Source organism: Neovison vison, chromosome 8 (assembly GCF_020171115.1).
Source record: "Neovison vison isolate M4711 chromosome 8, ASM_NN_V1, whole genome shotgun sequence".
Classification (NCBI taxonomy): Eukaryota; Metazoa; Chordata; class Mammalia; order Carnivora; family Mustelidae; genus Neogale; species Neogale vison.
The window spans coordinates 76636478-76659624 of record NC_058098.1 but is presented as its reverse complement, the minus strand read 5'-3'; the positions used below and the strand labels follow the sequence as shown (position 1 = coordinate 76659624).

The window sequence follows — 23147 nt, the reverse complement described above, 5'->3', positions numbered from 1 at the left end:
CTACTATTTTTATTATATAAGCAGAGTCTGGGGTAGTCTGTCATCTGAGATTCAAGGAATAATGACTCAAGATTGTTCACAACTGGCTTGTTTGGGGCTGAAACACTTTCTTGAAGGTGGTTGACAAAAGCTTTTCCAACGAATGATTTCTGTTACCATGACTTAAGAACACTAAAACCTATAAATACAAAAACTAATTCAGGGGTGGGGCGCCTGGGTGGTTCAGTCCGTTAAGTGACGGACTCTTGGTTTCAGCTGAAGTCATTATCTTGGGCAGTGAGATTGAGCCCCCTTTAGGGCTCCATACTCAGCACGGGGTCTGCTTGAGATTCTTCCTTGCCCTTTGCACTGCCCCTCCCAACCCATGCCCATGCTTTCTCCCTCTCTTTCTCTAAAATAAATAAGTGAATAAAATCTTTTTAAAAAATTAAAAAAAAAAAAAAAAACTGATCCAGGGGGAGAATGACTTCCAATTTCCTTGACCCGCTGTTGACATTTAAATTTATGGGTAATATTTAAAGCTCTGATAGGATTCTTTAATGAGTAAATCATGGGGCACCTGGGTGGCTCAGTTGGTTGAGTGCCTGACTCTTGGTTTCGATTGGGGTGTCCTGATCTCAGGGTCATGGGATCCAGCCCTGCGCTGGGGTTCTGTGCTCAGTGGGAAGGCTGCTTGAGGTTCTCTCTCTTTACCCTCGCCTTCTGCCCTTCCCCAGCTTGTGCTTGTTCTCTCTATGGTAAGTAAATCCTAAAAAAGAAGTCTTAAATGTGTAAATTTGCTTTTACTGCTATTAAGGACCACTGGTGCTAATTTGCAAGCTAGTATTTTACTTTGAACATAGAAGCTGGTAAAACCTAACAAAGTTTGCTATTTTGGTCTATCTTTTGGGTGAATTTAGAGAGAAGAGTAGATTTGACCAATTGGGTTTTAAACCCCAAGTTGTTGGATTTTAAAGGAATTTTTTAAAAAGAACTTTTATTTATTTGACAGAGATCACAAGTAGGCAGAGAGGCAGGCAGAGAGAGAGGAGGAAGGAGGCTCCCCACTGAGCGAAGAGCCCGATGTGGGGCTCGATCCCAGGACCCTGAGATCATTACCTGAACAGAGGCTTTAACCCACTGAGGCACCCAAATGCCCCTTTTAAAGAAAATTAAAAAAAAAAAATTGGTGGTAGATCACTTTTTTTTTTTTTTTTTTTTTTTTTTTAAGATTTGCCAGAGAGAGAGTACAAGCAGGGGGAGTGGCAGGCAGCGAGAGGAAGAAGCAGGCTCCACGCTGAGCAGGGAACCCCATGCAGGGCTTGACCAACTGAGCCACCAAGGCACCCTGCACTTCTGTTTTTTAACTGAAATATAGCTGACACACAATGTGGCACTGGTTTCAGGTGTATAGCATAATCATTTGACAGCTCTGTACATTATGCTCTGCTCACAAGCATAGCTATCATCAGTCATCATACAATGCTATTACACCATTGACTATATTCCCTATGCTATGCCTTTCATCCCAGTGACTTATTCTATAGATGGAAACCTGTATCTCCCACTCCTGTGAGAGTTTGACCTTTAACATCATACATTTACAAAATCAAAATTATGTACTATACAGGAAACTGTTTTTTTCCTTAAATTGAAGGCAAAGTACAGTGTAGTCTATTGAAAGGTACTGGAAAGGAATTTAATAGATTTGAAATATATACACTGTTGTATGTGATGAGACGAGATGTTGAGCATTATTTTGCACTCTCACAAATGTCTTCCATAGCTGAGATGGTTACCATTTCCATAAGTTTTACTAGATTTACTTGCTTTTGGTGAATACTTTTTGTTTCAAATGTAAAAAAAGACTTAAAATGCTTAAAAATTTACAAATAGGTATGGACACAGAACACTACAAGCCCTACATTCCACTTGTGAGTAATCCTGGCTTTCTTCTTTTGAGTTTTGAGATTGTCAGGAGAGAGGGGCATTTTCTCTAAGAATTCTTTCTTTAAAGAATGGAATTCCAGGGGCACCTGGGTGGCTCAGTGGGTTAAAGCCTCTGCTTTCGGCTCAGGTCATGGTCTCAGGGTCCTGGGATCGAGCCCCGCATCGGGCTCTCTGCTCAGCGGGGAGCCTGCTTCCTCCTCTCTCTCTCTGCCTGCCTCTCTGCCTCTGTGATCTCTGTCTGTCAAATAAATAAATAAAATCTTAAAAAAAAAAATAAAGAATGGAATTCCAATAGTCTTCATACTGTGGTTTCCTCTAACTGCCAGAGAGGAAAGCAGGCTCATTCTTCCTGACACTGCAAAAAATCATTTAAAAAACCCCTGTTATTTCTACTAGAGAAACGTTGTTAGATACCAGGACCACAGTGACTGGAGCCATGGCAGGTGAAAAGTAACCTGTTAACCTCTCACCCTGATCCGTTATATACCTAATAATGTGTGGTCTTGATGGTAATATTTAAACTGTCAATTCCATTTTCTGGAAGGTGATGGAGGCAGTAATTTAACCTACAATGCTGTATAGGTGGAAGTAAATAATGACGGTATCTCCATCACCTCCACTGCACAGATAATGCTTACCCTTCCCTCAAGTCATTTGGTTATTAAACAAAACCTGATTTATGAATGACTCTGTATACTACTGTTAGTCTACCCATTAAATATTAAATAAAAATAAAGGCTTAATTTTTTTTTCACAGATGAAATTTTATAGAATTTCTAGTATTCCCCCCCACCCCATAATGCATTGGATCATCTTGCCTGCTTATACAACCTACTTGAAGACTACTGGCCTGTGAAACAAAGCAAGCCACTGGGTATGTAGTTGGCTCTGGTTCCTCTACTACCCCTGCCAAACAACTGAAAAAAAGAAATGGAGAAATGGATTTTCACTTAACCCATGTCACCATGGCAACAAATTTTGAAAACTTCTACTTCAGTAACTTACACTAGGAAGGGAATTTAAAATCAGATCTTAGGATAGCTGATATTTTCATTTGAAACTGTGATTGCATGTCCTATTTATTCAAAACACAGCAAGTCTTGATTTTCATTTTCCTGTTTAGCTTAAGCCATTTTAGGTTAGATCTTTGGTGCTACTAGGTCAGCAATTTGGCCTGATTGTATATGTGCTGCTGAAGCGAGCACAGCAGTTTGGCCTGATTGTGTACTAGGAAGTTTAAGAGTTGTCAAAAATCAGGTCAGGCCTTTGTCAGACTGGGTGAGAAGTATTGCTCACCAGGGAAGATACACAAAGCTTACTATTCAGGTAACTGAGATAATGTTGCCCTCTGTTGCCAAAGTTCCTCTAGGTAAGGACATCAGGATATGAACTAGAGCCTGGGCATAGGCCCCATCTAGTGGTGACTCAAAGAAAAGCAGGTAAAGCTAAAAAAAAAAAAAAAAAAAAAAAGGAAAGTGTTGCCCCAGTCTTTCTGTACGTATCAGCTACTAGTGATTTCCCTGAAACTCTTACCAGGGGGTTAGAATGTGTGACATTGTTAAAAGTGAAGTTCCTAAGATTCTCACTGGAGAATATATTTAAAATAAAGAGGATCACTCAGGAATTATGTTTAAAATGCAGATTATACTCTGTTCTGTATGGTGTGATCAGGTGGCTCTGGGACAGCACCCGCCTTCATAGACTTCTCCAAGTGCATCAAGTGTATTAGCCCTTTCCCCTCCCTATTAGGAACTCAGTTACTTCTACAGAAGAGAAGCAGCCTGCACAGCAGAGGTAGTCACACATAATTTAGAGCTCAAACAAGATTTCACAGACTTAAGGAACCCAAGATTTAGAAGGAATATGGAGATAGCTGGCCTAGTCCTTCCTTCAAAGAAGTTCAAACTGTTACCCAAACAGAAAGCTTATTTTTTTAAACTTTTTATTTTGAAATAATTACAACTTCTCTTTTTAAGTATCTTCTGCAGTAAACTATCCAAACAGTTTTTTAGATTTTTTCTCCCTTTTAAGACAAGAATTTGACCTAAATATGGCACTAACCTTTCACAGTTCTCATTCTCTCCCTTCCTACACCTATAATCTAAATGTGGGTAATTTTGTTTGTCTAATTAATTGTTGTTAGAAGTATATTATGGGGCACCTGGGTGGCTCAGTGGGTTAAGCCTCTGCCTTCAGCTCAGATCATGATCTCAGGGTCCTGGGATCAAGCCCCACATCGGGCTCTCTGCTCAGCAGGGAGCCTGCTTCTCCCCTCTCTCTGCCTACTTGTGATTTCTCTCTCTGTCAAATAAATAAATAAAATCTTAAAAAAACAAAAGAAGTATGATTTTATATTACAGAAAATTTTTTTTTCTGTTTAGAGAGAGTATGCAAGAGATGGGGGGAGGAGAGAGGGAAGGAATCTATTGTTTTTAAAGATTTATTTATCTGAGAGAGAGAGCCCATGAGAGGGGACAGTGGGGGGAGTTCAATCCCATGACCCTGAGATTAAGTTGTGAGTCAAAATCAAGAATTGGATGTTTAACTGACTGAGCCACCTAGGTGCCCTCAAAGAAATAAATTTTAATGGCTGTAGTCTGTGATCTTACTCTATTATTAGGAGACAAGGGCAATATTAGGAAGTAAACCAACTCTTACTGGGAACTGATACTGGGCCTAGGCTTTTACTTACAGAGCAAGTAAGGCACTGCTACAACTGTCTCCTAAAATGAGTAGTCTCTCTACCAGAGGAAGTGAGGCTCAAAATGTTACTGATCTGTGCAGGATCACATAGATAGAAGTTAAACAGAGTATCTGGACTTCAGTTTGAATGCAAGGTCTGTGCTCTTTCCGTATGTGCTGCTTCGCACTAAAATCTACAAACAGACCTGCAATAATCAACTGCATTAACCATTTCTCAAACGAAAATATCTTTGGCCAGAACTACTGAAAAGGAGGAAAAGTAAAGCATTTTATAGCCACTATTCTGTCCTTATTTAGCTATGTACATCCAAAATACAACAGGATAATTTCTGTGCAACACGGTGATGGAGAAAATAAAGGAAAGGAATAATCTACTATTGACTACATGACAACGCTGCTTGTGAACTTTTTATTCACTTCAAAATAAATATTGTGCTGTAAAACTGTCCAGAACTAAAATCTGTACTATACAGCAGACAAGTACAAAGGCTGGCCAGCACAGTGTATTTTGTTGGAGTAAACCATTCTAAGTCAAGAGAGAAGAATGTCTGTCTACACCAGGCATACATACACCTCGGGGAAAAACACATTCACATCAGGGAGAAAGAAACAGATTAAAAGTTCCAAGAGAGAAACAACCTCTTACAAGTAAGAGTTTCTTGAGATTAACAGAAGTGAAGAAAACTTAAATGTTGTGAGGCTCTATTATGTGCCCAGTTTCTAGTTTAATACCTGGTAGAGAGCAGTTGCTAAATAAAAATTTGTTGAAAGGATTTCAGGCACTAGAATTTACATATTTTACATGGTCTCCGATTTAAACACCTCCTATCAATTTCCTTCTTCATTATCTTTAGTTCATTAACTAGTTATATATACTATAATTTACATAATAAATCTATTATTTAAAACTTTCAATAGGTACAATTATGATATTTCATTAGGCTGGACTGTGAATTGCTTGGATGAGATTTATTTTGGAATCACATTATCCAAGCAAGAAACACAATCAGTTCATAAGACACAACAAAAATGAAAGAAGTGAGACAATTATCTGCCTTAGAAGTTTATCAATAACCTCTTATATACACATACATATTCACAAAGTGGTTGAGAGTCCTTTTATACGATCCTTTAGATGAGGTTCAGTGGCTGAGAACTCTACAATGAGACACATGGTTGGACAGAAATCCTGACTGTCAATGATCTTTTCTTTCCCTAAACTTTATTATCCTTTAGTTGGGGAGAGAAAGAAGTCCATTTTCATCTGCTGTATCTAAGATTTTACAGATCACTGGAGATTCAACCTAAAGACAAAAACAATAAAGCCATTAAAAAGCTGGTAACTGAATACGTTATTCAGTGTTCTTCTGCATGAATACAGATGTATAAATGTTAAATGTATATTCATAAAAATGTAAAATTTCCCAAAACTGATAAATAATATCAACCCATACATGCAAAAAGCTCTGTGAACTCTGACCAGGAAAAATACAGAGAAAGCCACTCTTAGGCATCATATAACCAAAGGTAAGACCATAAATTTTCTAGATAGAAACATAGGATAATATTTTCTTTTTAAAAAAATTTTTAAAGATTTTGATTTATTTATTTGAGACAGAGAGAAAATGAGAGAGAGAGAGATTGAGAGAGCGCATGAGAGTGAGAAGGGTCAGAGGGACAAGCAGGGAGCCCGATGTGGGACTTGATCCCAGGACTCTAGGATTGTGACCTGAGCTAAAGGCAGTTGCTTAACCAGCTGAGCAACCTAGGTGCCCTAGGGTTATATTTTCATGACTTTGGGGTAGCAACATTTCTTAGAACAAAATAAAGCACTAGCCATAAAAAGGAAAAACTGGTTAAAATAAACTTTATCAAATAAACTTTTGCTCATCAAAAGACATTAGGAAAATAAATAGGTAAGCCACAGATTGAGGAAACAAAGTGTGCACTATAAATAAAAGAACTCATATCCAGAATGTATTTGAACTTCTACAAATAAGAAGACAAACAACAATAATGAAAAGGGGTAAAGACTAACAGATGACAGAGTCTCCTTGACCAAACTGAAGTAAAGATCCCCAATTCCTCTTTTTGGCTATGCCTCTTCTTGTACTTGAGCCCTGTAGTCCAGTTGTTGCAAGAATCCTGATAAACCAGTGTAGAGAGAACCCCTCACCCTCAACATCTAATCATCCATTCCATAGCTAATCAAATTCCTCATCTCTCACCTTTGAGAGCTGATCATTCTGGCCTGTCTTCAGCAGTAATCCTGTTGACTCAGTTAAGCTGATGTCTCCTTTTAGTAATTTTCCATCCACTGAGCCACCCTCACGCTGCCACCTTCTGCTCACTGGCTGTACATCCCCAGCTGTCTTGGCTGTATGTAGTGTTACACTGGATCTCTCTTCCCTACTGTGAAAGTCTTGACACACTTATTGCCAACAGTCCTGAATAAAGACTGTTTTAATAAGTGTCAGAATAATTTTTCTTAAAGAAAATAAAAACTTGGCTAGGCACTTCACAAAGATCTATGAATGAACAATCACAAGAAAAGCTGCTCAACACCATTTTCCATATGGGAAATACATATTAAAATGACTAAAGTGGCTAAAAGAAAAAAGACTCCGGATACCAAATGTTGAGGAGGATGTGGAGGATGTAGAACACTTGGACTCTCGTGTATTACTGGTAGGAATATAAAATGGTACAAGCACTTGGATGACTATTTGGTAAAAGCTAAACATGTATCTAACCTATGATTTAGCTCCACACCTAGGTACTTGCCCAAAAGAAATGAAAATACATGATCACAAAATGACTTTTTAAAAAAAAAGTGCACAGTAGCCTTATTCACATAATAAAAAATGAGAAACCCAAATATTCATATAGAAAAATGAATAAGCAAATGTGTACACAAGTGAATACTATTCAGTACTAAAAAGAGAATGAAATACTAGAGTGACATGGCTGAGTCTAAAAAACATGCCAAGTTAAAGGGGGCAGGCATAAAAAACGATATACTGTATGATCCCATTCATGTGGAATAAAAAAAAAAAAAAACAGGCAAAACTGCTCTATGGTGTCAGGAAGCAGAAAAGGGTATCTGTGGGGGCTGGGGTCTTGACATAGAAAGGGTATAAACCATTTTTTTGCAGTGACAGATACCTTGTTTTGGGTGATAATTCCATCGGTATATAAAATTATCAAAGTGTATCAAACTCAACACTTAAGATCTCTGCATTTTATTTTTTGTAAATTGTAGCTCAATAAAAAAGATTTTAGCTTTTATGAGATAGTATGGGGACTATATTAAATTTTGGAGATTACTGAGGGTCCTTTCAAGACTTAATTCTAAAAACAGAAACATGTTCCCAAACTGAATTCCTGAGTATTATTTCTGTACTTACCCCAAGGATATACTGACAGGAGTGAGGCTCTAGCATATATACAGTAACAGCATGAGGAGAATCTGATTCTTTACATCTGAAACAGAGAGCACTTTATTTTTATTTTTTTCAAGATTTTAATTATTGATTTGAGAGAGAGATCACAAGTAGACAGAGAGGAAGACAGAGAGAGGAGGAAGCAGCTCCCTGCTGAGTAGAGAGGCCAATGTGGGGCTCGATCACAGGATCCTGAGATCATGACGTGAGCCAAAGGCAGAGGCTTAACCCACTGAGCCACCCAGGAGCCCCCAGAGAGCACTTTAAAGTACTGCCCAAACCATACAAAAGTATTTTTATTTTAAAAAGACTTAATTAATTAATTGAAAGAGTGAGTGAGTGCACATATGTGCACACAGGTGAGTTGGGGGTGGGGCGGAGAAGGTGGTGGGGAGGTGCAGAGGGAGAGGGAAAGAGAATCCCAAGCAGACACCTTGCTGACTCCAGAGCCTGACATGGGCTTTGATCTCATGACCCTGTAATCAGGGCCTGAGCTGACATCAGGAGTCAGCTGCTTAATCAACTGGTGTACAAAAGTATTTTTAACTGTTTTCCTTTTAAGCTATACAAATCTCATGTAGGTACCCCTGTATAATTTAATATAATAAATAACTGAAATAATATAAAAACCATTGTAACTTACAAATAAATAATTATATTGAAATAATTTTAGTATTTTATTTATCTTTAAATATTTTATTTATTTATATTAGAGAGAGTGCACGAGTGAACAGAGGAAGGGGCAAAGGAAGAGGGAGAGTATCTCAAGGAGATTGCACCCTTAGGACGGAGCCAGATGTGGGGCTCAGTCTCAAGACCCTGGGCTCATGACCTGAACTGAAACCAAGAGTCGGCCACCCAGATACCTCAATGTTTTATTTATTTTTTAAAAACAATTTTCTAGATCTTTTAAAGTTTCTTGCTCTCTCTCTCTCTTTTTTTTTTTTTAAGATTTTAAAAATTTATTTAACACAGAGAAAGATCACAAGAAGGCAGAAAGGCCGCAGGACGGGGGGGAAGCAGCCCGACATGGGGCTCGATCCCAGAACCCTGAGATCATGACCTGAGCAGAAGTCAGAAGCCTACATCTCGGAGCCACCCAGGTGCCCCCTCCTCTTTCTTTCTTTAATCTCTACAACCAATGTGGGCCTCAAACTCTCAACCTCGAAATCGAGTCACATGATCCACTGACTGAGCCAGCCAGGTACTCCAATTTTAATATTTTGGAATAAAGTAATAATTTTATATTAAATCAATCCATATATTATTACGCATAAGTATAATTATTCACAATTATATTTTACATTTATGTAAACTTTTTTTTTTTAAGATTTATTTACTTATTTGACAGAGTTCACAAGTAGGCAGAGAGGCAGGCAGGCGGGGGGGGGGAAGCAGGCTCCCCACTGAGCAGAGAACCCGATGCGGGGCTTGATCCCAGGACCCTGAGATCATGACCTGAGCTGAAGACAGAGGCTTAACCCACTGAGCCACCATTTATATAAACTTTTACCCACTGGAAGCAGATTAAAGAGAAGCATAAAGCATGAATTGATGGTGCAACTTACTTTAGTTTTACCGTGACCTGTCTTGGTTTGTCAGTTATATCACAAATATCTCCATTCCCATAAAAATGTGACACCATCCTAAACCAGAGAAACACACAAGTTTTATTAACCAAAGCTTCATTAATTCAGAGTAATTGTAATGGGGAGGGTGAGAGATGATTAGAGGGATCAGTTTTGCATTAGTTATATTTTTAGGGTCACGTCACCAAGAAAATCAGATTCTATAAGGAGGATACAAAACTGAAATACTGTGGAATGATTTAATTAATAATCTTCAATTTGCATATCATTTTTTGTGTACAAACAGTTAAGGTTAAAGGGTTTTTTAAAAAGTCCTTTTGAAGTGAACCATTTCTTGAGCCCTATGTATTATTTACTTTGTTGCACATTTTCCCCTTTTTGCCATCCTCCAGCCAGCTCCACTCATTAAAAGACGTCATGCAGGTATACAAAAATAGAGCCTAGGTTAACATACAATTTCCAGATGAGCAGGATCTAAAAAATTTTTCAATTACCCTAGCCTTATGCTCCTGTGCTTCAATATGCATTGCTCCTAACACCATGAGCTACTTCCACATGAAGTTACATACCTGAATGTAAGAAAAGTCAATCTTGCTTAGCATATTCTAATACTTAAATGCCCATCGCTTAATTTTGCTAACTTTGATTCTGGTCAGCCCAAGAAGTCAATACATTCTTTTTTATTTTTATTATTTTTAGATTTTATTTATTTATTTGACAGACAGAGATCACAAGTGGGCATAGAGGGAAGCAGAGAGAGAGCAGAGAGCCCGATGTGGGGTTCGATCCCAGGACCCTGAGACCATGACTTGAGCTGAAGGCAGAAGCTCAATCCACTGAGCCACCCAGGCGCCCCCATTTTTTTTTTTTTTTAAGATTTTTATTTTTAGGGACGCCTGGGTGGCGCAGTTGGTTGGACGACTGCCTTCGGCTCAGGGCGTGATCCTGGAGTCCCGGGATCGAGTCCCACATCAGGCTCCCAGCTCCATGGGGAGTCTGCTTCGCTCTCTGACCTTCTCCTCGCTCATGCTCTCTCTCACACTCTCTCTCTCTCAAATAAATAAATAAAATCTTTAAAAAAAAAAAAAAAGATTTTTATTTTTAACCCAATGTGGGGTTTGAACTCACAACCCTGAGATCAAGAGTCCCATGCCCTATGGACTGAGGCAACCAGGTACCCTGAGGTCAGCACACACTAAAAACAGAGTCTCTTAATGCCATCTGTGCTAGGAAGGACAAAGTTAATACCCAAGAAAGAAAGAAAGAATGAATAATTTAAGATTGTCCAAGTAAGAGACTACAAGAAAACTAAAGCTTAGTTTTTCTTGGAAAAGCTTAGTTATTCTTGCTGTAACAAGATGTAACGCAAAGAAGTTGTGAGATAGTTTTTCAGAGAGCCACTGTTTATTTTCAATCATAACCTCACAGAGGTCAAGTGACAAGGGAAATGCTAGAATAAATTAAAATAGAATTAACTGACTTGAAAAGGTAAACAGGACACATGGAAGAGGCAATGCTTTCTAACAGCTTTCTGACCTAATGGCTGGAATTAAGCCAGTGTCACGAAGGCAGCCCCCAGCACTCTCTCTTACCATACCACCACCGCTACTAAAGGCAGCAGCCAGAATTTACTACAAGCTGTTGCAGGCACTTGTGTTACATACATGATCGTTAAAATGTCATAACAATCCTATGAGGCAAATGCCAGTAAACAAGAAAAATGAGACTTAAAAAGATTATGTGATTTACCCAAGGTAGTAAGTGAAGAGCCAGCATTTGAATCCAGTCCACCACCACCCCCCCGCCCATTCCTGACACCCACCACTTCTGCAACTGTGTTCTTAACTATCTTAGGAAAAGAAAACTAATTTAAAAGATGTCCCTGAGAAAAACTGACTGGAGATTTTACTTAAGTGTTTAAATTTTATGCTTCTCAATATTCTGAGTTTTAAATATTCTAATCCAGAGGCAAATAAGGTTAATCCTTACCTGACTGTCTGGGTACCATCATCTTGAAGGTGATAGGCTCTAGCAGTATTCTTCTTAGCCCATTCAATATGCTCTTCTTGGTTCCATGTACCCACAACCACAGAGGTCTTCCCACTATCTTTGTCCTAATATATGAAAAGGTATTTGTAAGGAATCCTTGATATCATCAAGTACACATTTATCCTGATGGCCTATAAGTTATAGTCCTTATCTTCACCTGCATACTGCAGACAAGTGTTTAGATGTTAGTCAAACAATGCTAGTCAAGTTGTTACCTTCTTTGTTCCTTGTTTCTCTGAATAATGTAACTACTTCCTGGTCAGGCTAGCTCCACATGCAGTTATGTTTGACTCTTTTATTTCCTTCCTCTCCTACATTTATTGGTTTTGTCCATTGTTTTCCTGGAGATGTTCTTGGCTTCAGACTCTTCCTCTATATTTCCAATGCCAGCATCTCACCCCTCCAACCAAGAGTTTAATTTCTCATACCTAAGTGATGTAACTGCATACTACTGTGATTCTTCTTTGTTTTTTAAAGGTAGGCTCCACACCCATCATGGAGAACAGTGTGGGCTTAAACTCCCCTGAGATCAAGACCTGAGCTGAGATAAAGAGTCAGACACTTAACAACTGAGCCACCCAGGCGCCCCACTACTGTGACTCTTAATTAAATCTCTGGCCTATATCTCTTACCTGCAGACCCACTGAGCCTACCTCCATTCTACTTCTACTCTTTCAAATGCCAATCTGCAAGTTATAGGAGTATGCACAGTACTTATTTGATATCATGCTTATTTCTGTATCAAGACTGTCTGTTCAGAAACTTCCTTCCCCATTATGTTAAATTTTTAAAACACAAACTATATACTGTCTTATATGACGACTTCTCTCCTTTTATTTTCTCTCCCCTCCCTTCCTTCCAGTTTTCCTTTCCTTCTTCATGTTTCATGCTAGGCATCATGCTGAGCACTAGAATTTAGCATACATGTGATTAGTAGAATTAGAAACCCTTACGGTGGTAGATGAAAGAGGCACAGCCACTGCTGCTAGCAGAGCTTACTGCCTAGTGGAAGAGACAATGATTTCACATTGTTTTAGCAACCAGACTGTAAGTTACTAGATAGACAGGGACTGAAGCTGCAAAGTGAAATGTTTAAGAGGTTGGATATGGGGAAGTCTGGATGCCTCAGTGGGTTAAGCCTCTGCCTTCGGCTCAGGTCATGATCTCAGAGTCCTGGGATCCAAACCCCCTTTATCTCTGCTTGCCTCTCTTCCTACTTGTAATCTCTCTTTCTCTCTCTCTGTCAAATAAATAAATTAATAAATAAAATCTTTAAAAAAATCTTTAAAAAGAATAAAAGAGCCTGGATATGGAGCAAGACTGCCTGAGTTAGAACTCTGGTTTCATCATTTACTATGAATGTGGTTTTAGGCAAGTTACTAAACTCATATCCTCACCTTGGAAGAACAACAGTCACCTCTTAATGGTTGTTATGAGGATCGAGTTAATATGCATACTTAGAACAGTAGCTGGTATACAATGAGTATTATATTTGTTAGCTACCATTATTTGTTTATCTCACAAAGCTCCTAGCAGAGTCCCTCAGAAAGTTCTAGGTTATATGACCTTGGGCAAAATGAGTTTGATAAAACTTAGTGTTGGCAAGTGTATGGGGGAAAAAAAGTCATGTTTGTGCATGCATGTATTTTAAAGTCATTATTAATGGGAATGCCTTACAACTTTTTGGAAGGCAATGTTATATATTTATTTATTTTACTTGCCAGAGAGAGAGAGAGAGCACTAGAAGGGGGAGCGGCAGGCAGAGGGAGCAGGATCCCCACTGAGCAAGAAGACTGATGCAGGACTTGATTCCAGGACTCTCAGATCATACCTAAGCTGAAGGCAGACGCTTAGCCAACTGAGCAACCCAGGTGTCTCTGGGAGGCAATATTCAATATGCATACATTTTGACTAGCAAATCCATTGCTAGAAATGTGCCTTATGAATATACTTGCAGATGTTTACCAACAAAACTATTTATAAATGCTCACTATGATGCTATCACAGCAAAAACTGGAAATCATTCAACGATCTGTCGGTAGAGATCTGGCTAAATACATTGTGAGTGTAAATATACTCCTCTGTACCTGCTAAAAAAAAATGAGATCCGCTGTTGCTAGCACAGAAAGATCTCCAAGATACTAACTGAAAAGAATAAGTGCAGAACAGTGTATTTACTAGTTATACTACCATTTATGTATATGCCTTTTTTTTCTTGAGGAGGGCTAACTAAGAAAATGTTAACAGCAATTACTCTTAGGAAATGGGACAATGGTGGAGCAGAATGTTACTATTCATTCTAAATTTCTGGAATATATTCCTTTAATTTAAAACAAAGCATCTGGGGCACCTGAGTGCTCAGTCATTAAGCGTCTGCCTTCGGCTCAGATCATGATCCCAGGGTCCTGGGATCTAGCCCTGCATTGGGCTTCCTGCTTCTCCCTCTCCCACTCTCCCTGCTTGTGTTCCCTCTCTTGCTGTGTCTCTGTCAAATAAATAAATAAAATCTTAAAAAAAAACAAAAACAAAAACAAAGCAACTAGGTATTATCTGGGCTATAGTTAGGTAGTATTTTTTTCTATTAATAAATGTTATTAAAAATAAATGAAACTTCTACATAGTAGCAAGAAGAAGTGAGAAGAAGAGTCAAATGGCATCTCTCAGATTTAAGCAGAGAAATAAAATCTCCTAGTTTATAGATGCCTCATAAATTTGGATGGATTTAAATGTGGAAGGTTGAGTTGATCTTTCCTGGTATGATCTGTCTTGGAATTTAAGACTGACTCATAACATCTCAAGACGGTAAAGACAGTGTTTTTTCTTAAAGATATTATTTATTTATTTGACAGAGAGAAAGAGAGAGATCACAAGCAGGCAGAGAGGCTCCCCACTGAGCAGAGAGCCAGATGCAGGGCTCGATCCCAGGACCCTGAGATCATGACCTGAGCCGAAGGCAAAGACTTAACCCACTTAGTCACCCAGGTGCCCAAGACAGTATTTTTAAATTACTAGTTATTATTTCTTTGGGGGAATGAAAAGAGCTGTTTAAAACAGCCAGATGAATATTTATTAATCAATGTTTGTCTTCAACGTCTAACAGTTTACCTTACCAAACAAGGTACAATTATGAAAAATAAACTTACTGAAGCCTGAAGTTCAGAATTTAAGCAGTTTGGCTAAAGTGCAGAAGAAAATGCTATCTGATTTATTAAATTAGACATAAAAGGAAGAATAAAAAGCTAATTGTACAATCTTAAAACTTACTTGATTTTAAATTTGGATGATATGGTATGTTCTTTTAGCTGAGAAACTTGCTGTATTTACCCTATTTTCCTAACCTGAGCCCTAACGTACTATCTTACTACTCACTTTATTAATTTAAAGAATTTTAATGACTAATTTCTCAGTCAAAGCTAAAGAGATTAGTCACAATAGCCCATTATTACTCCAGAGTCCCAGTCATACAAGAATCTGAGTTTATATGTTACTTTAAGATGAGTGACTTAGTTAAAACCAAGTTTTCCATTTTCTAGAACTCAGAGACACTTCGAGTATTTTCATATTAAAGTCACTTCATGATTAAAATGCCATTCCCCCCTCCTTTTTTTCACAAACGATTTTTAAAACTTTAATCTACCTAGTGGTAGAATGATAAAAAGGTTATTCTATACCTCATGATACTGATGTACATGTTTGCCATAGCAGAATTCATATTTCCACCAACCAACGCCCTACAGGAAAGAAAACAGATCAAGTTACACAAAGAGAATGCGGGATTGTGGTCGTCTCAGTATTGCCACATGAGAATAACAGAAATATATATAACTAGAAAAATTGTAAGAGTAATAATGTGGTTGAAAATGAAAAAAAAAAAAAAGGTACTGAGAAATAATGTTATACAGTGAAAGATGATTATACTCGGTGTGATATGCACTGAGTAATGCACAGGGTTGTCAGATCACTATATTACACATGCCTGAAACTAACATAATGGATGTCAACCATACTTCAGTATAAAAAAAAAAAATTACTGAGAAATAATAATTTAAAAAAAAACAAATACAGTGAATAGCTGCTGTATTGCCTTGGTAAAATAAAATAAAAATTCCACTTAGTCTATTTCCCATTGAAACTATTAGTTTATTAGGGGCAGAATTTAACCTTTGTAGATGTTAACTCAAGTTTTAAAAGTGATTGCCACATAAATAAAACGTAGCCTATTCAATCTTTTTTTTTTTTTTTTTTTAAGGCTATCTAGTCCTTGACGCCCATTCCAGCAATCAATCAGAATCCCACATGACTTAGTTGTATGTATTTTCTGTCAAGTAAAGGTCAAGTTTAGCTTGTAAGTAAAGGTCAAGTTTTAGCTTATGAGCAAAGGCAGGCGAGAATTCTACCACTGAACCACCCATGCTGAGCAAAGGAAACATAATGGCTATTACTTAGATTATAGTAAGATGCAGACAGAAAATATCCATTAGGAGGCTTCCAGAATCCTGCCATTTCTTTATTGACAAAATCTTTTTTCAGTGCTGCTGATGCCCTGTGACTAGACAGCACATAAGTGAAGGCTGTTAGATAAATATTGAAACCAAAGGTTCACTTCTCACCCCATGAAAGCAGTAGGAACCACTAAGGAACTCTTTTATGAGTTGGTCATCTGTCAATTTGGATATGTGGGTTGTTCCAACAGTGAGCATAGGCTGAGAACCAACAGCAATGGGTTTGTGGATTGCTGGAAATCTCTCTTCTTTAGTGGATTGCAACTCTTCCTAAAATTAAACACATATATTAAGGGATTCTATATCATACTTTTTTTTTAAGTTATGACTCTAATTACTATTTTTAAACTGAAGGAAATTAGGAAAATAAAAGTTGCCCACTCATTTTTAATGTGTTTTAAGAAAATGAGTTTTGCAACACTTAATACAATAGAGAAAGCTCTAGACAAACTAGTTCTCTCTATCAGGGGGTATGATGGCCATTCTTAACATACAGGGATAATTACCATTTCACATATTTTGTTTCATTTTTCTTTTTTTTGATCAGAGCAGCTAGAGTTATTCCAATGCAAATACCTAAGCTATGCAGTATTCTACCTTACTAAAACACACACACATTATATACACACAAATACAAAGAAATATACACAAATAGACATCAGCACTTTTTTTTTTTTTTACTATTTCTAATGGGACTGTAAAATTCCACAATTCTTCTCAAGTACAATCTGATAGTATATATCAAAACCCTTCAATATGTGCTTACCTTTGACTTATTTCTAGAAATTTATCTGGAGTAAAGAATCACCACTGATGGGTGCAGAGATTCAGCTCCAATGACATTCAGTGTGGCATTTTTCATGTTAGCAAAAAATTGTGGTAACAAAAATATCCAAACCAGTAAATAATTTAAGTAACTTTTGGTACTTTAAACAATGAAATATGTGAGTTAATTAAAATAATATTATAGACGATTATGACATAGGAATGTAAAAATGATATACTGTTAAGTGAAAACAAGTGAAGATATTTTATATATTTACACACAAACAGAGCACAGAGTTTGGTCCTAATTATTTTTTTTTTAATGTCTATCTCTCTGTTTGTTATGTATCAAAAAAAAAAAAAATCCCCAAAAAGACTGAAAGGAAATGCACTAAAATATTATTTAACCACTTGTTAGATTTTGTCTCTATATTTAGTCCTGGAAAATGTGGTTACAAGGGTAAATAAAAGACAACAAGAAGGGTAAAGAGGAGCTGAGTGGGAGTAAATATGAATATTACTTATAATTATTAAAATGCAGCAGGATCTGGTTGTTGTCCTGAAGGATGCTACAAGTTGGTCAAAAAAGACATCCACTAAAGGGTGCAGAGAACAGCAGATTCAGACAGGGAGTGGTAATTCAGAGAGATTTTGATGAAGACTTGAAACATGAAGACTTGGGGCGCCTGGGTGACTTAGTGGGTTAAGCCTCTGCCTTCGGCTCAGGTCATGGTCCCAGGCTCCTGGGATCGGGCCCCGTGTCAGGCTCTCTGCTCAGCAGGGAGCCTGCTTCCACCTCTCTCTCTCTCTGTCTGCCTCTCTGCCTACTTGTAATCTCTACCTGTCAGGTATATAAATAAAAAAAAAAGAAACATGAAGACTTCATAAAGAGAAAACTCTCGATTCTTGAAACATGAATAATTTCTGATTTATGTAAATGTCTCCAGGTTTTGCGTCTGTGTGCACATACACATGTGAACCTGAGGAAGACATAAGAAGAGCAAAGACGTGGGGTGTAAAACAATATTTAAAACTAAAGAGATAAACAGGTACTTACTGGCAAAAAAAATTGCATAATTCTAAGAAATTTGGATATTATGATTTTAGGCAAAAATATGGGATTAGATTTTTTTTTATGGGATTAGATTTTTTATCAGATTTTAAGTAATACTGTCACAGTAGCAGGAGAGGAATAGTAAGAATCATAGGAAAATCAACCAATTTTAGCCATGTAAGTGCTATAATGGAGGACTGAGTAAAATACAAGATCAAAAAAGAGGAAACACTGATCTCTTCCTGGGGTAATTCATTAGAAGTCCTCTCTCATTTGCAAAGGAAGTAACATGGCTTTAAAAACAAGGAGGAAGAGATGCCTGGCTGGCTCATTAGGAAGCATGCACTCTTAATCCTGGGATTGTGAGTTCAAGCTCCGAGCTGGGTGTGGAGATTACATAAAAATAAATAAGTAAGTAAATGAATGAAATAAAAAAAAAAAAGGGAGATTAGGAAAAGATCAGATAGCACATGGAAAAGGAGAAGCAGCACTGAGAAGTGGTTAAGAGGACAGGTTCTAGAACCACACTGTTTTGATCTTCATCTCTAACTGATCACTTATCACTTCCCTTCTCTGAACCTCAGTTTCCTAATCTGTTTAGGAGGGTGATAATAGTATAGTTTGTAGGTTGCTGTGAGGATTAGATAACAGCTGTTAATATGCAATCCATGTTAACTACTGTGACTGTGGTTTGAGTTCAGGAGAAAGGTCAATGTTGAAGATGTGTATTTGTAACTCATGGGCATATTAAAGGAAGTTAACAGAATGGGCCTGGATGAGTTCACTTGAAATGGACTATACACACTACAGAGAGAAGAACTAGGCTAGAACTGTGGGGAACATCAACATTTTCAGCGGCAGGAAGTAGACAAAGACCTAATACACAGGAGAGGAGAACAGAGAGAACCAGAGAATGACTTCAAGTAAAGGTAGGAGGGAAAGTTCAAGCTTCATATGTTCAGTGTTTTATGTGCTAAGATCAAGTTATGCATATGTCCAGTGAACTAAGACCCAAAAGACTGATGTTGAATAAGAAGTTTCAGAAGAATGATGGTTTGATGACACAGAGTAATGGGTTGAAGAAATAACGCATTAGAAGATGAGTTGTAGTCTGTTTCTTCAAGGGGCCCAACTGGGAAAGCCATTCAACTACCAAAAAATTCAACTTCACCACAATTAATAGGATGTCAAACTCTAGAGTATGCAATCATGAGAGTAAGAGAGTGATAAAATAGTTTCTGAGAAGTACAAGAATTAGGAAAATAATTAAAATCAGTTATAATATTGGAACTTAAAATTTGAGTCAGAAAAATAAACTACTATTACTATGCTAAGGAATGATTAAAATATTGATACATGCTCTGAATTTTGGAAAAGAAAGCCCTGAGAAAATACCATTAGATAATTCTCATACCTCTTTATTTCTCCTGAAAGGCACCCTTAATATTTCTTCCTGCTGTTCCAGTTGCCTCAGGGTGAGGGGTTTGAATGGTGATCCTGGCAGGGACTGGCAAAATATGTCATTCACAGGGGATGCTCTGAATCTATTCAGTAAGAACAAAGCATTAAAGCTAAGCATATGACACTTTAAAGCATGTGAGCATTTCATGTTTAAAATATTGAATCCACATCCTACCTATATTTAGGATGATTGCACAAGAGTGGTGTCAAAATGACAACTTCATATTCACAAGTTGTAACTTCAGCTACTGAAAGAATTTCATGCTTAGATTCAGGATGACATATATACATCACTGTACTTGATCTGGGCCGGTTCTGTTTCAAACTACAAGGTGTACCATTTCCCATTCCCACAGGGTAGTAGGGTGTCATCTGACCTTCGATATTTTTAGTGGGAATCTTAAAAAAAAAAATGAGAGTGTAAGACAGACTTTTCATTAGAAATGGAGGTAGGGGTGAGGATGGGAGAAACACTTATTCTTAAAGGAAGAAAACTACATTTTATTTATAAACTAACATTTATAAAGGTAACATTTCTATATTTTCTATAAATTCTTCCTCTAACATTCTTTTGATTCCTAAACTCTTATTTGAGCTAATACTTATTTTCAGACCTAGTTTTATATAGGAAAAAAGGGAAATTTTATTCGGTGCTAAAATTAAGAGGTAAGATAAGTGTACATTTATATAAAAGGATATAATCTCTTGATTAATCTGAATTACTTCTAACACTTCTAAAGAAAGAGATTAAGATAAAATACAGGAACTTACTCTACTGGACTAGTCAGAATTTTCTGTACTAAATTCTCAGTGAATGGCTGTGTTATACTTTAGATTCTAGAGGTCTGAAGTCTGATTTGTCAAAGTGGGGCTACTTAGTAAAACAGTATCTTCTAAAACAGGAATCTTCTAAAACAGGAATCTTAATACTGTACTCATGCATTAATCTGCTTACTCTTTTTCCCTGTCATTAATATTAAAAGCCGTACTTTTCAACATAAACTCCCATATAAATCTATTCAAGGCCAGCAAAGGACAAATGAAGAAATGTTCATGGAATGGAGGAACAAAATAGATTACCTCAGAAGATAAGGATTATTAAGGAGCTAGCTCCCATATTTTATCTACATAAACCAAAGAAAAATCTAATATAAGGGCTCTTAAAAATATATTGTTAATAGTATCTCCAAGCAAGCTCTTTGGAGGCAGGGAGCTCATCTTGTATCACTTTGGTACCCTGTCAGCGCCATATCTAAAATAGGCAATAAACAAATGTTTCCAGGAAAAAAATATTTTGGTTTCTTGTATGCTATTTTCATGCTAGTATCTAGAATTAGAAAATCCTGGGTTCGAAGCCAAGCTTTGAATTCACTGGCTTTCTGACTTTGACCAAATTTCAGTTTTTGTCATTTGTAAAAGGAAAATAATAATATATACTCAGAGGTTGTGGGAAAAATTAAACATTACCGTTTGTTACATGCCTGACACAGTATGTGGCTTATAAATTGGGGCTCAGTAAATGTTAGTTTTTCTTCCCTTACCCTTTTCTTCCTCTTCCTTTATCATTTCACACTTTGAATTCCATCTTGCTATCCTCCAGAGCCACAGTAAATAAATATTTTATCTCAAAGGTAGTCTGTAAAATTAAAATCTTTTAAAATAGCAATGCTATGTGTGTTCATGCTTAGCTTATCAATTCCCCCCAAAGCCACCCTTTTAAGTTATAGGCATCCCTTTTAAGGCTTTTTGCCATTTCACTTTTCTTCTAATAAAATCATCTAAAACCACTTACAGAAATATCCTCTAACAATAGGTTATTAACTCTATGGGAGTTCTTAGGATTCAGAATGTATTCCTTGAACTACAGGGGCATTTAAAAATTGTGATTAGGTACACTAAGGAATCATTCTTTTTAAACAATCCTATTTTTCAGTCATCAATTATGCATTCACATTCAGTACACACTTATGAAGTGCCTATATTATATCTAGCACTGTGCTTTGCACTGCGGGGTAAAGAGATAAAAGACAGTCCCTGCTTTGAAGATGCTTGCAGTCTGGTAGGTTGTTATTTACATATGTAGTTTATCTGTTTTACCCATGGGAGCGAGGGACCAAAGCAGGGGAAAAAAGCAAAAGCTCATATTTATAATTGTTTCCAATGTCAAACAGAAGGAACTACTGTGAAGCCTGGAAGTGATACAGTGCCATTATGAAAACTTTCCCAGACACATCTTTGGCAAGTTCCTTAATTTTCCTATGATTCTAAAAGTAAAGAGAAGTATCACAGTATAACTATTCTCAGAAAAACCTAACATACTGCAAATTTTCTTTGGCTCAATCCTTTGAGGTATTTGATAGACAGGTAAAGAATGCATGACTACATTCTGTCATTTAAATTCTGTCATTTCAGTAGTGCAGATTCAGGTCTCACTAATAACAGATGTTAAAAGTGAAAAAAATCAACACTTGTCACTTGCCTCTTTTGATTTTTCCTTTTCATCTGACTCTTGATCTGTGGAATAATATAAGATATTACCTATGTAAGGTAGGTGTAAAGAATGACCAGTGACTTAAATACAAAATACAAATGATTAAGTTTTCAACCAACTTCGTAATTTTAAATTTCTTTCTAAAAAAAGATAGAAAACATACATATAATTTTTATCATACTGCTTTTAGCTAGTTGCCTTGAAATGGTTTTGTTTGAAAGGACAGTCAAATTTAATCCTTACATTTTTACCTAAGAAATACTCTATTCGAGGCATAAAAATGGCCGTAACAATTTTCTTTTGAAGTATTTTTATATCAATGAGAATTTTAATCTTAACTTAGTTGACTTTGAATAACACAGATTATCAAAAATATTTCACAATTTTAGAGACACATCTACATTCTATTTTCATGTACAGCAACTAGGCTTACAGCAAGCAAAACACTAACATTAACACTATATAACATATAAAGATATAAAGATAACATGTGTTACCTTACCAGATTTTGAAAAATTTGTAGACAAAAAGCATAATGTTTGTTGACATAGAAAATAATGAAAAGATCTCTTCGAAAAAGTTTTCTAAGGGATTGTTCAGGAATTTATTTCAGTGTTTTAAAATGCATACGGTTTCCTAAAAGTTCTTTTAAATTCCAATTTCAACATATGCTTTCAATGAAATTCCAGCATTACTATCACATCACTCTGTAGAAACAAACCTTTTTCAGATAGAAGGTTCTTAGCCAACATATTCCCAAGGTAGTACTCGTGAATATTTACTTTCTATATTGGAATAAAATAAAAATATAGTAAGTATTTTGCAAATACCCAGAACACAACTTTAAAATCACAAATCTCATTATTAAAGTTCTCATTTTATATTGTTCCATACTTCATTTTTTGAAGAAAAACATACCTGACCACTTTCTTTTTCTTCATGGTATTGTCGAATGTGTTTTCCATGACATACTTCGTAAGTCCAATAAGACTCAATCTAAGAAAAATGGATGTATTTAGATATACAAAAGTCATATAACTCAACTGATTACTTTTTGATATTTTATGTAGTTGAGTAGATTTCCCTCAAGATTCAGAGTAAGCTTTCATTAAATGAAACATTATGCCTCAGAAAAATGTGAAGATTCTGAAGCCTAGTAAT

General features: G+C 36.7%; 1 protein-coding gene across 2 annotated transcripts in view; it reads right to left on the bottom strand.

The window, feature by feature from the left end:
* The window catches only part of ERLEC1 (endoplasmic reticulum lectin 1), a 33823-nt gene that overhangs the window by 862 nt on the left and 9814 nt on the right, over nucleotides 1-23147 (bottom strand). The window contains exons 4-14 of one of the 2 annotated variants that reach the window (XM_044263947.1): nucleotides 22905-22982; nucleotides 22708-22771; nucleotides 21975-22009; nucleotides 19671-19894; nucleotides 19449-19578; nucleotides 16324-16485; nucleotides 15385-15444; nucleotides 11654-11778; nucleotides 9644-9721; nucleotides 8040-8115; nucleotides 5023-5936 (exon numbers count right to left, since the gene is read on the bottom strand). In XM_044263947.1, coding sequence (XP_044119882.1) covers nucleotides 5865-5936; nucleotides 8040-8115; nucleotides 9644-9721; nucleotides 11654-11778; nucleotides 15385-15444; nucleotides 16324-16485; nucleotides 19449-19578; nucleotides 19671-19894; nucleotides 21975-22009; nucleotides 22708-22771; nucleotides 22905-22982 — 1104 coding nt within the window. In that variant the 3' untranslated portion in view covers nucleotides 5023-5864. Of the gene's footprint in view, nucleotides 1-5022; nucleotides 5937-8039; nucleotides 8116-9643; nucleotides 9722-11653; nucleotides 11779-15384; nucleotides 15445-16323; nucleotides 16486-19448; nucleotides 19579-19670; nucleotides 19895-21974; nucleotides 22010-22707; nucleotides 22772-22904; nucleotides 22983-23147 lie in introns of those variants that run through there. The other variant, XM_044263948.1, reaches the window with a different exon arrangement.